This window comes from Hevea brasiliensis, chromosome 12, assembly GCF_030052815.1.
Source record: "Hevea brasiliensis isolate MT/VB/25A 57/8 chromosome 12, ASM3005281v1, whole genome shotgun sequence".
NCBI lineage: Eukaryota > Viridiplantae > Streptophyta > Magnoliopsida > Malpighiales > Euphorbiaceae > Hevea > Hevea brasiliensis.
Window position 1 is genome coordinate 40397341 of NC_079504.1, and position 14495 is coordinate 40411835.

General features: G+C 35.5%; 1 protein-coding gene across 2 annotated transcripts; it reads right to left on the minus strand.

Annotated features, from left to right (window-relative positions):
• Window positions 1-247: 247 nt before the first annotated feature.
• LOC110637215 (argininosuccinate synthase, chloroplastic) lies at window positions 248-13898 on the minus strand. 2 transcript variants are annotated; one of them, XM_021787215.2, is made up of 11 exons: window positions 13721-13898; window positions 13495-13620; window positions 13317-13378; window positions 13137-13218; window positions 11955-12096; window positions 9544-9592; window positions 9240-9440; window positions 8837-8911; window positions 8563-8748; window positions 1050-1138; window positions 248-958 (listed from the first exon to the last, which is right to left on the minus strand). In XM_021787215.2, the coding sequence occupies exons 2-11, from the start codon at window positions 13559-13561 to the stop codon at window positions 406-408; spliced, it is 1506 nt and encodes a 501-aa protein (XP_021642907.2). In that variant the 5' UTR covers window positions 13562-13620; window positions 13721-13898; the 3' UTR covers window positions 248-405. The 2 variants fall into 2 exon arrangements, with proteins under 2 accessions (XP_021642907.2, XP_021642916.2); XM_021787224.2 differs by having other exon boundaries at window positions 9240-9422; window positions 13721-13897.
• Window positions 13899-14495: the final 597 nt, after the last annotated feature.

The window sequence follows — 14495 nt, forward strand, 5'->3', positions numbered from 1 at the left end:
CATTTGAGTAAAGGCACATGAACACATTTAAAATATGAACTATTAATTCATAAAGGGTTCATTTTCTGTCTTCTCTAAATTTTCAATTCTTGTTCCATCAAAATAACAATACCACTTGATGTTCAGCCATAAGTGTATTCCTCATTCTCGTATTATTTTTCTTAATATTTTCACCAATAGAAAAGATATCTATTTTAGAACTCTTTTTATCGAGCTCATAATTACACCTTTGCATTTCAGTTTGGCATTTTCACAAACGTTTCCAAGGCTTAAAGTTCATTATAAACAACTACAGCAAAAACTACTCCCACAAAAAGATTGTACGACTACTTGCATGCGTCTATGAAACACAAGAAATGAGTCAAGCTATCAAGAAATAGAAGTGCAGCAAAAAAGACAAAATCATCAGATTCCCTTTTCAAGCATCGCCCTAACCTTCATTGGAAGGCCATAGAGTCGAATGAAGCCAGCTGCATCAGCCTGATCATATATTTTTCCACTCTCAAAGGATGAGATGTCTTGCCTATACAGACTGTAGGGGCTTGTGCGACTGGTTACTGATACAGATCCCTTGTACAACTTAACTGTCACAGATCCAGTTGTTTTCTCTGTGATCTTCCCCATGAATGCATCCATAGACTCGCGCAATGGGTCAAACCACCTGCCCGCATACACTAGTTCCGCATACTTGAGGGCAAGTGAATCTTTAACTTGCATTGTTTCTCGATCAAGAGTTAAGGACTCCAGCTCACGAGCAGCAGTGAAGAGAATGGTTCCTCCAGGAGTTTCATAGACTCCACGGCTTTTCATACCAACAAGTCGGTTTTCAACCATGTCAATACGGCCAATACCATGTCTCCCACCAATTTCATTGAGCTGAGAAAGAAGAGAAGCTGGGGAAAGCTTCTTCCCATTTACTGAAACTGGGAGTCCCGACTCTATACCAATCTCTACATATCTAAAAGAATTAAGTACCTAGAAATTTTAGCATTAAGATTAAGACATAACAAACAAATTAGGTAACATGAAAATATAACATGGAAACTTACTCAGGTTGATTAGGTGCATCTTCTGGATCAACAGACATCATGTACATATCTTTCTTAGGCTCGTTAGCTGGGTCCTCCAAGATATCACCCTAGAGAGAGAAGCCAACAAAATTTTAGAGATGACATAAAACCACCAGCTCATCTCTAATGAACGATTTTAGCAAAGGCATGCATACCAAAAAGCTCAACCAAAGATATTAAAACTATGACTTTGGAAGAAGTTGGTCTTTACAGATGGGGTTTAAATTCACTAATATTTAGGGCAATAATGAAAAGTCAATTCAATTTGCACAGAACATTTGGGCTATTTGTCTTAGATGATTCCAAGGCTTGAACAAATTTCTGTCATTCTATGGTTGCTTATGGAAGTTTTGCTTCATTAACTTAGATAAGCAGAAGATTTCCACAAAAAGGTCCATAAAAGTTGAAACAAATCAGATTGGTATACGACTCCCAAAACAAATGACAATTAAAGATGATCTAGATTCAATCTATGATTTGTTGGGGAAGACCTTGTCAGGGTAGTCCTAACAAGAGAATAGAAGAATTTAGAAGAAGTTTAGGGAGAGACAAACAGAAATAGAGCAAGATAGAGATAGAGAATTAGAACAGTAGAGAATTGTATTTCTTGTTAATGATTCCAGAATGCCTTACAAGAATGACTATTGAGCTTATATAATAGCTTAGTAACTACCTTAGCTACCGCAAATAGTTATCCCCACCCTCCTAACAGATCTTGTAACCACCTAATCCCTTTCCCACCAGTTACAACTCAACTAATTCCCTTAACAACCCAAGCTACTACTGCCTTATTCTATAAGGCTAAGCAGTTTTCGGTTTAAACTGAAAAACCAAACTGGTTGCATTTTATAAGAAATCGGTTTTTCAGTTTTTCAATTTCAGTTTGGCTCATAACCGAAACGACCGAATGCTCTTCCCTATTATTCTATACTTTCTCCTTTGGTATGTAACAATTCCTCCCCCATTAGAACTTTATTGACCCCAAGAAAGGACAACATCATGAAATTGAGCCTGAATAAAAGAATAGTCCTCCTAAGTAGCATCTTCAGGAGGCAAATTCTTCAATTGGATCAGCCCTTAAAAAACATGTTGGTTGTCTCTAGTAATGGTTCTAGTCTAGAGAACCTATTCTGGAGTCAATACCACTGAATCTTCATGCATCACAGGAAGGTCCAAGTAGAGGAGTAATGTTATTGCCCAATTTCTTCTTCAACATGGAAACATGAAAAACAAGGTGGATTGAAGAAGATGAAGGCAATTAAAGCTTGTAGGCAACTGACCCATACTTAGTAATGATCTCATAAGGTACATAGTACTTGGGAGAAAGCTTTAAGGTCTATTTGATAGCTACTGATGCCTGCCTGTAAGGTTAAAGCTTCAGATAAACATAATACCCAACTGAAAATTCTCGTTATGACCTATGCTTATCAGCTTGCCGCTTCATTCTATTTTGGGCTAACACCAAATTTTCTTTCAACCCATCCAGTTGCTGTCTCTCTTGTAAATACTTCCCACCGCTCCAACAGTAGGTAACTCAACAGGCACTGCTATGAGAAATGGTGGAGAATAGCCATAAAGTGCTTCAAAAGGTGACATCTTGATAGCACTGTGAGAGGAAGAATTGTACCACCAATCTACAAGAGGAAGCCAAGTACTCCATGTAGATGGTTTCAAATGAGCCATACACCTTAGGTAACCCTCCAAGCACTAGTTAAGTCTATCAGTTTGACCATCAGACTAGGGATGATAAGTAGTACTAAAAGCCAATGTAGTGCCCAAACATTAACAACTCCTTCCAAAACAAGCTAGTAAAAATTGTCCCTATCAGAGACAATAGATTGTGGTGCATCTAAGAATAATTTGGCCACAACAGAAGCAGTATAGGGATGGTCAATGTTATGAAATGCCCATACTTAGTGAATCTACAAACCACCACTAGTGTGGTATCTTTACCCTTGGACTTGGGTAAATGATCAATAAAATCCATTGAAATGTGTTGCCAAGCCTGAGTTGGAATAGGCAGTGGCTGCAACATCCCAAGGGCTGTACCATGTTCACTTTTGCACCTAGTACAAGTATCACATTTCTTTATCCACTTCAATATGTCCTTAGGCATACCCGGCAAAAAGAAAGGCTTCTTCAACCTTAAGTCATATAAACTCTAGAATGACCTCCTAAGAGGCTATCATGGTATAAAGCAATTTATTGATATCATAATTTAGTGGAGCAGCCTGCATATAGCCTGTCATGAAAGTAGAGAACTCCTTTCTTCAACTGAAATCCTGGATGAGCTGCAATATCCAAGGACAATTGTTGCACAAAGTTAGCTGCTTTAGAATCCTTGTCATATGTGTGAATTAAAGTAGTCATCCAAGTAGGCAAAATTGCAGACTGAAGGGCATAGCAACTAGAGTCAGCCCGAACAGGTCTTCTAGAAAGGGCATCTGCAGACTTGTTTTCAACACCTCTTCTATAAAGGATCTTATAATCTAGCCCCAAAAGCTTAGAATACTCCTTTGCTGCAAATTAGCATGAAGCCTTTGCTCAAGCAAATATTTTATACTTTCATGATCAATTTAAATGAAAAATTGCCCTTGCTCCAAGTAATGTTGCCACTTGGAGACTACAAAAGTAATTGCCAGCAATTCTCTTTCATAGATAGATAAAACCTTGCTTCTAGGACCAAAAGCTTAAGCCAAAGGATGCCCTTTTTTGCCGCAATACAGCCCCCCTTCATCAACTACTAGCATTAGTCTCAATTACAAATGGAATAGTAAAATCTAGCAAAGCAAGGACTGGAGCTTTTGCCATAGCTTTTCTCAAAGTATCAAAAGTCTTCTGAGCTTAATCAGACCACTGAAAAGAGTCCCTTTTTTTTTTTAATAGATCAGTCAGTGGCTTACTAATTACCCCATAATTTCTTACTAATTTTCTATAATACCCTGTTAAACCAAGAAAACTTCTTAATTCCTTGATTGAAACAGGTGTGGGCCACTGTACCATAGCCTGAACCTTTTTTGGATCAGTGGAAACTTCTTCTGCTGTGATAATATGGCCTAAATACTCCACTTCAGTCTATCCAAAAGAACGTTTTGATTGCTTTGCATACAGCTACGGTTCTTTCAAGACTTGAAACATCTCCTCCAAATGCTTGATGAGAATCCTAATCCTTACTATACACAAGAATATCATCAAAGAATACAAAAATAAATTTTCTGAGAAAATGTTGAAAAATGTGATTCATCAAAGCCTGAAAAATGGCAGGGAGCATTAGTGAGCCCAAAGGGTATCACATGGAATTCAAAGTGGCCATGGTAAGTTCTGAATGCAGTCTTAGGAATGTCCTGAGTATGCATTCTAATTTGGTGGTACCTTACTCTCAAATCAATTTTTAAAAAATTCCTAGCCCCATTAAGTTCATCCAAGAGGTCATCAATAATAGGAATAGGAAAATTATCCTTCATAGTCACCTCATTCAATCTTCTATAATCAATGCAAAATCTCCAAGTCCCATCCTTCTTCTTGACCAACAAAACTGAAAATGAATAAGGGCTAGTGCTAGATTGCATTATTGAAGAAGCTAGCATTTCATTTACCAACTTCTCAATTTCTGCTTTCTGGTAATAGGGGTAACTATAGGGCCTGACATTGACTGGCTAAGTTTGAGGCAGTAAGGAATTACATCATTATGACTTCTAATAGGAGGCAACTCATGAGCTTCCCAAAAAACTTCTTGATATTTCTGCAATAACATTTGCAATGCTTCATTATCAGAAACAGAATTGGTACTTGCTACATTTATTGCTACTGATACTTGTTCAAGTAATGAAGATCCTGAAGATTTAGAGGAATCCACTGTACACAACAATGGAGACTTGAAATCCTTCCCCTTCCTTAGAAATAATTCCTCAACAGGTGCTAGCACTGCCCGTCTGCCCACAACCTGCAACACCACTTCTTTCAAGATGCTTTGAAATCAAATAGCACTGGATTAAAACTTCTATCAAAGCTCCCTAACTCCAAGATCCTAAAGTCAAACTGAAATTTATAAGATTGCATCTTCCATCCAAAATGCTTGCATTGATGGCTGCAATTCAGTTTCCTACCATTAGCTACTGCTATGGCAATTGCAGGAATTTTCACCAAATCGAACTTCAATTCCTCAACCAACTTCTTGTCTGTTGGTGTGCCAGATCCGCGCTATGGGCTAGGCCCCACTACAAAGGTATTGTCCCCGCGACTGATGCTAACAAAAACCTAGGGAAAAGGCGCCTCTAGGGGAAACAGAGGAGACTAGTGCTTATAAGCGACCTAGCCCCTCAACTCCTTACCGATGTGGGACGCTGGGCATCAACATAGCCCCCTAGTCGAGGGGCTCAGGAAGAGGCGCATAGCCACATTTTCCCATAAATGGTGCCAATGTTGATGTGCCAGATCCGCCCCATGGGCTAAGCTCCGCTCCGCTCCAAAGGTATTGTCCCCGCGACTGATGCTAATAGCGACCCAGGGGGGTTTTGTCCTAAAAAGGCAACTCTAGAGGAGAGAGGGGAGACTAATGCTTATAAGCGATCTAGTCCCTCGACTCCTAAACGATGTGGGACACTAGGCATCAACACTGTCTATAAAGCTACTATTACTGCAATTATCAATTAGCATTATGATCTCCCTAGTTTTATAAACTCCCTTCACTTCCTTCCATAGCATGTACAGATAGCATAAGCTCCTCCTGCTCACCTCCATCTTTAATTTCTTCTACTATCTCATGCCAAATTTCTTCTCCACTGCCTTCCTCTTGTTCAGTCACTTGCATTGCTGCAAGTGTTTTAGTTTTGCACTAGTGGCAATATTTTTCTCAACATCTATAACAAGGTTTAGGTTGGTATTTAGGGTTGGAAACATTGATTTAGAAGAGTTGGCATTGCTAGGTAAAGTGGAAGGTTAATTAGCTGAAGTGGAACTACCTATAGAATTGGATTTAGCAGGTTGATTAGTAGGTATGGGGTTAGTGGATTTGGCGTTATGATCTGTTATGGAAGGTTTAGGAGGGTAAGGATATGTTTGAGAAATTTGGGGTTTGAATAAGAGGAATTAAAATTAAAATTGGCAGTGCTTCTAGGGAAATTAGAACTGAAAGGTCTAGTAAAAATCTTGGTTTTCTTGGTGTCCAACAATTGTTCCTGCAACGTTGCTATCTCTAATGCCTCCACCAAACTAGCAGGTTTAAAATCTTAACCACCAGCCTAATTTCATCCTTTAGTCCCCCCATAAAACCATAAAGAAAATAGGACACCCTAACTTTTTCATCACCCTTTCCATATGAATCCTTAAATCCTCAAAATTCTCCAACTACTCTTCTAAAGAACCCTTTTGCCTTAATTTCATAAATTCTTCTACGATATCCTCCAACCCAACATCTCCAAATCTACCACAAAGCCCTTTTTCAAATTCTTCCCAAGTATGAGTTCCCCTATTCCAATTATGGAACCAAGAATCTGCTTTATCTACCAGAAACAAACTTGCAATACTTATTTTTTGATTAATAGGAACTTTACACACCTCAAAGTATTTTACATATTTTCTTAGCCAAAGCCTAGGTTCTTTTCCATCAAAAGTCACCAACTCAATTTTTGGTAAAAAAAAATTCATACCTTCACTAATACCAATGCTTCCAGAATTGCCTTGATCTCTCCAGTATGGGTTGGGCAAATCCTTTGGAATTGGCAGCAGTCCCCTACTTGCAGTTTTGTTGTTATTGCCTTTCCCCTCCTCATCTACAGAAGCAACTTCTTTCCCTTTTTCTTTTGCAAATGCCCTCATGAAAGCCTGTAAATCCTCCCTCAATGCATCATTATCTGCAGAGGCTCTATCCAACTTCCCTTCCAATATATTGAATTTCCATTCCACTTTTTCATTTAGCATATTAATTTTCCCATCTACATTCTCCTACGGCATCTTTAATCTTTCTTCCAATTCTGCAACCCTAACCATCTCAGCACTAACAACCGCAGACCCAACAGATATGGTCATTATTAACAACCAGAATGCAGTGAACCCCCACTCGATTCGCTCACGGAAGAGTTTTGATACCAATTGCTAGGATAGTTAACCCTAATAAAAGAATTTAGAAGAATTTAGAAGAAGAGGAAGATTAGGGAGAGAGAAACAGAAATAAAGGAAGGTAGAGATAGAGAATTAGAAGAGAAGAGAGAATTATATTTCTTGTTAATGATTCCACAATGCCTTACAAGAATAACTATTAAGCTTATATGATAGCTCAGTAACTACCTCAGCTACTGCAGGCAGTTATCCCTAACCTCTTAACAGATCTTGTAATCACCTAATCCCTTTCCTACCAATTACAACAACTCAACTAATTCCCTTAAAAACCCAAACTACGACCGCCTTATTTTATACTTTCTCCTCTGATATGTAACAGACCTTCAAAAGATTAGAACAATGTAGAAACCATATAGCAAAAAAAAAGAGGAGGGGGGGCAACTTTTAATATTAGATTAAATAAAAATATGAGAGGAAGTTCAGCAGCTTGTATTTGAAAGCACTTTAACTGCCAAATGTACAGCTCGATAAGAGAATGCTAACTCCCTTCAAAGTTGTTAACATATACAAAAGTTCTTTTTGTTAACTAAAATATGAATTGGAGAACATGAATCACTATTATTTATGGTTCAAAATTTTTATTTGGTTTTCTATAAATATGATCATCACGCTCACAATCTAGGACTGCAGGAGTTCTAAGAATGGCTATCCAACAAATACATGCACCTAATAAGTTTTTCCTGGCCATTTTGGAGTAACTGTATTGACACAGGAAATGTGTACAGGTATAAAATAAGCATGGAACAGAGTGATTGGAATTTGGACTCGGGACTCAACATTAATAGGAGATAGAGATATTCTTTCAAATGTGAGACTAGATTGGCTTTAGAAAGAACAAAACATTTAGTTTCATAGGAAACTAATGCAAGGAAACACACCTTGTATGTCTGTGTAGAAAGAGAATTATCCCTTTGCAGCACCAAACTATCAGAGGGAGAGAATTGAAGTTTATTGTTTCTTTTACCAATTCTACCAATCACTTTTTAACCTATAGACATATGACCTTTGTTACACCAAATAAGCATTTATGTTTGACTTGATATTACCCCACATAAATTTTGAAGTGATGGCAGCTCTTTTAAGTGTTTAATCTTTTTCTCTCATCAGATATTAAGAGCAGAACTGTGAACCTATATAGATATTAGACCCATGGATAACTGCCAAGTACTTCAATTTCAGGTGATGCCTCTTTGGAAATGTACCCATTTGGACACCGACGCCTATCTACACAAAATAGCATACATGAAATTTCTAAGGCAAAATTTTCTTACAAACACCTTTACCCTCAAATTTAAAATCAATAAGTTGTTTGACATCACCAATCTCTATATAGGATGAATTTACAACTTCAATTTTATGAAGTTGTTATACTAACCTCATGGCTCAAGTGCCATAAGTTTCTGTCTCTGCTGTATATGGATTTCTTCGTTACAGGTACAGGCACATTATGTTTCTGGGCATATTCAATGGCATCTTCCCTCCCCTTGATATCCCATTCTCGCCAAGGAGCCACAATGTTTAGTTCAGGATTTAGCGCAAAGAAGGTGAGTTCAAAGCGAACCTGCGTAGACAAATATGCCAGACAAGATTGCATCAGGACATAAAAAAAGCTGATAAACTATTATTTAGGACTCAATTGCAATGCATGCCTGATCATTTCCTTTTCCTGTGCATCCATGAGCAACAGCATCAGCTCCAACTTCTTTGGCAACATCCACCATGGCCTGTCATGCCATTGAAAATATAATCAAAAGTAGCTAAAATCAACTTATAAGTGCCATTATGCAACCATATAAGCACAATTTAAAGTTTAAAAAAAATTAAAAAAAAAAAAGGTAGAGACAGTGAGACACCTCCGTCAAAGTGAAGATCTATTTCTTTTTATTTCATGAATAAAAGGAGGCATCACATTTTCCGGGGTTAGGAAAAGAATAGAAAAGGGCAAATACACATCTATTAGAACTACAAATTATTTTTCATTATTATTGCTTGATATTTATGTTAATGCTCAATAGGATTTTAAAATTAGAAACACAAATATTAGTTGCCAACCTTGGCAATTACAGGGCGTGCCATTGAGGTCCCCAGCAAGTATTTCCTTTCATACATTGCACCAGCTCGCAAGCAAGGGAAAATGTAATCTCTCACAAATTCTTCCTTTAAGTCCTTCACCACCAGCTGACAAGCCCCACTTGCCAAGGCCTTTTCTTCCAAGCCTTCCAATTCCTTTAATCCCTGCAAATTTTGAACTTCCTATCAAGCACAGATGTAAAGAAGGTATCATAACAAACAACCCACAAGAAGTTTCAACAGGGAATAAATAAGAGTCAAGTATGGATTTTGCTCCATGGCATACCTGACCAACATCAGCAGTGAAGCAAACAACCTCACAACCATAATTTTCTCTGAAACAACAGCAAAAAGTAATGAAAATATCTCAAAAGAAAATACATACATGTAGATAATAACACAGACTAATGTCAGGATAAGCAGAAGAGTCTAAGTGAGCAGTCAAGTTAGTGGTGTGGGTGGTATAAAAGAAGGAATACCTGTACTGAAGAAATCAGTTGATTACTCAACAATATTTAGATTCTTTCTTGAATTCTCTTCTCATTTTCTTGTTTTAGATAGAGGTCTAAACAAACCAAACCAAGCTGAGTTTTGAATAGTTTAGGCTTGGCTCATTTATTTTTGTTCAGGCTCGATCTTTAATAGTACAGCTCGAGCTCGGATCGTTATACAAATACTAAATTCAAGCTCGATCCGAGGTCAGCTAATTGCAAGCTCGATTCGAGCTCGGCTCATTGCAAGCTCGTTTATAATATAAACGAGCCAAAAACTCGAGGTTGGCTCGTTTATTATATAAACAAGCCAAGAGCCTGAGCTCATTAATTTTTTCTATCAAAATTAAAAGTTAATTTAAATTAAAAATATTTTAAATTTAAATTAAAAAATACTTTAAAATAAAATTAAAATTAATATATCATTTTAAATTTAATATTATTATGAAAATAAATTAAAAAAAATTAAACTAACAAAAAACTAGCCATTAATTGAAGAATAGGGAGTGGGGCTTTCCTTTTATAGGGAAGTCACGCCACTCCCCTTTCATTTGTTCCTGATATGGGACAAGTCCCACTCCCCCAAGTTGTTGTTTTGAGCGAATTGGTATATTTACAGCATGCAGTTTGTTGGTAATTGGTAATATTGTTCAAGCTGCAATAATTAGATAAGACTGTTTTTTTTAATTGTCTATTTTGTAGATTGGATTTGTAAGGTGTAGATTATGGAGGTATGTGATGAAGAAAGACAATAGAATACCTACTTTTAGTTATACTTTATATTATAACCATATGATACATATAAATGTGTCAATTTTTATGGTTAATTTTTTTAAATTAGGTATATATATATTAATTTGTACAATTTAATGCAATAATTTTAGTTTTTAAAAAATAAACTTTATTTCTTTTACTTTAGTAATTATATTATTTTTAAATTTTAGTATTTTCATGATACAAATATATCATAACTTCATGATATCATACTTTATCATATATATCATAAACAATTTCATTTATGCAACAATCTTACATGTTATTTCATATATCTAAAATAAAGAGGGAGAAAGAGAGATGGTTTTAACTATAATTTCATCTCATAACCAGAAAAAAGCTAGAGCACTTATAGTGAAGGGCAGAATTGGTTGAAGATCACAAGGCATTTTGACTATGATAATTGATAAGAGCACTCTATTTCTATATTTATTTATTCCTTATTATTTTTTACATTATTAGTTAGTAGAATGTAAGTTATGGTATGAAGAAAAAGAATGCTGCTAGGCAGTAGCACACCAGTAGTAGGTAAAGTGAAAATGCCAAGCACTGGATGACCAAGAAATTCCCTAGCAAGAATTCTCATGAATACTTGATCAAGTCAAAAAAACCTTAAAGCAGTTCATCTAACTCAAATTAGATTAGAAGAATAGATGCAAGCAATGCATTGACTATTGTGTACGAGATCATATCACACAATACATTATGCATTCCCTTTTTATCTATTCTAAACTCTTAATTGCTATCAATAACTGCGTGCAAGCTTGAACAAATTCACTCACTATATCATAGAAGGGGAGCACCTAACATGTCAAGATCAAGATTCCATTCACATGTTTTGCCTAATCTAGACAAAACATGATTTCAAGATTCATGAACTACAAGTCCTAGTTCTTTTGATAAAAGTGTTAAGATTTATGGACCCAAAGAGTGTGAATATTAAACTGGCATGCTACATGCTGACCTAGGCTTGAAACAAGGTTCTCCATCACCAAAATGGCCTAAGCCTTTTTTGTTTGATTTGCCAACACTAATATGCCCTTTAATTTTCTTGTGCACTACCGATGTGGAACTTATTCCTACAAGTGATATTCCAACACTGCCCCTCAAGTGGCAGCCAGGACATTCGATTGACACTTGAAACCTGAAATTGAATTGTAGCAGCAACACCGAGAAATTGAACTGAAATAGAAATTGGGCCCTAACCTGCTCTAATACCATGTCAAGATTTATAGACCCAAAGAGTATGAATATCAAACTGGACTGAGCTTGAAATTGAGCTCTCCATCACCAAAATGGCCTAAGCCTTTTTGGTTTAGTTGCCAACACTTATATGCCCTTTAATTTTCTTATACACTACTGATGTGGGACTTATTCCACAAGTGATATTCCAACAAAAAGCTAATGATTAAACTTAACACAAGGAACATACCTTAACCACGGGACAATAACTGAGGTGTCTAAGCCACCACTATAGGCCAAAACAACCTTGGTTAATTGGCCTCGTAGCCCTTTACTTGTTGAAGCTTCATATGTTTCTACTTCTCTATCACTGGATAAAACTGCTTGAATGGCTATAAATAAAGGGGTCAATATTAATCAATGGATAAAACTGCTTGAATGGCTATAAATAAAGGGGTCAATATTAATCAATGTGTCAGTATGTGGAAGTTATGAACTAAACCATCCAACACAAGCATTGTACAATCTTGGTTGATTTAAAATGCACAAAACCAGTACCTCAAGCAATTAATATTACAAACATATTGAACCCACCCACTGCTCGGGTTAAGAAAAAAGACTTACTATTGATCAATTAAAGGCGAAAAGGAAAAGTAATTAGAGATAGTATGAACAGAAGACCATGCTTCAATGGGTAAAATGCTAGAAAGATAATAAGTTCACAAGTTCATTGTTTGTCCTAAATGGAAAAAAGATAGCATCTCATTGAAACAAGTCATAGCCACATAAAAAGCTACAGTATGCCAAAACAAATCAGCAAAGGATAAAAAAAATTATCAACATTTTGTGAGAATAAAAGGAGAAGAAAGGCATTGAAAACTAAAGCAACCACTCTCTAAAATAAGATCATCTAAAGCCTCATACTCATATACATACAAAAAAGACCTATAAGACAAGACAGCCGTTAAAATGTCCTAGGCTCGAGTTGTTGAAAGACAAATCGTTTTTTCCTACCCTCAATTTCTTATAAGGTGAGAATTAATTTAGTAATGTTATGCGAAATCATGCTTCTTCACATATTTTTCTTTAGGTAAACATATCCTTTTCCCTGTGTCAATTCTCACAGGCTTCGGCAATTTCCATGACTTCAAACATTTATTGCATGTTTGTCATACTCTAACTGAATGTAATGCAATAAAATGGATTTATAATTCATTTTTTTATTATTTTATTGTTCAATTACATTCCATTATGTTCGACTACATCATACCAATAACGTCCGTCATGTATTTGCAACTCCCAAAAATTTTTATGGCAGTCCAAGATAGTAATGAATCTCATCAACCTCACCTCTCCCAACCGAGCAAACAAGAAGGAAAAAAAAAAGATAAAAAGAAGAGGGAGTCATGATTGAGTACCAAAAAAAAACCACCTTTATTGCAACGGGTTCGAAGAACATAGTGTCTACTACCCAAAAGGGCACAACCACGAAGATCACTCCATTTTGCCCCTAACTGCAAACAAAAAATTAGATAATAATAATAATAATAATAATAATAATAATAATAATAATAAAGTAACCCAAAGTCCATAGGTCATCAAAATGAGTTACCACTTGAAATGAAGTTATTGATTTCCGAGTTGAGGATGGTTTGTAATTGTGTAGAGACCCATCTGGAAACAGAGATGATTCAATACTTGTACAAAAACTTTACAAGGGAAATTTTAAAAAAAAAAAAATGCAAAAGTTATGAAAGTCGAAAATGCAACAGCAGCAGCAATAGCAGCACCTCTCTTGTGGCCATGAAATTCGAGATTGAGTGAGGAATGTGGTAATATAACCTTCAATTGGGCCATCACTTCACTGTCGGTGCACTGAGTTTTGGATTCTTATCACCTCTTATTTGCAGAAGCAACTGAAAAATCGAAACCAAGTTTAGCCAAAGAGAAGTAATATTACTACTGCTTACTAGAAAAAAGAGCAGTAGGCTATGAAAAGTAAAGCAGGTGAATCACATTGACAAAAGTGCCCTCTTTTGCTTGTGTCTCCTATATGCGAAAATGCAGGTTTTCGGAGGGCAATTTGTGGAGAAGACCACCAAGCCCGAGGCTGGGTTAGGTTAATCTTTGTATCGAGAAGAAAAAAAGAACATGGAAGGAACAGTGAGACAGAAGAAGAGAGCCAATGTTATAAAAATGAGATATTTATAGCTCCAGATGAAAGGCTAAGATGGTCTTTATATAATAAACCATAGAGATTACGAGGTTGTTTAGCTTGACAAAATTACTTAATAATAGCTTTTAAATACTTTAAATATCTGGTTAAAAATTATTTTAAAATAATTCAATTTATTAAAATTTAAAAATATATGTAATTTAGTATTGTAATTATTAAAATAAGATAATATTTATATTTTTAAAAATAATTAAAATAACATAATTTTTTATTTAATAAAAAATAATTTTTAAAAAAATAAATAAATAATTTAATAAAAATAATTTTTATTTAATATACCTTTATTTATAATTTTTAATTTATTTTAAATAATTTTTTAATATATAAGTTAAATCAAACTTTTATTTATGATTTTTTAAATTTGATCAATTTATAAAATAAATTAAACACTCTCTAAAAATAAATTGGACGTGAATTACTGAAAAAACTTTTTGCTAATATACTTTGACTCTTAAGTGTTGATTTAGAGATTTATTTAGAGATACTAATTGATAGAATATATACAATTTTAAACTATCTGAATTCAAACCCATAAAATATATTAGCTACTTAAAC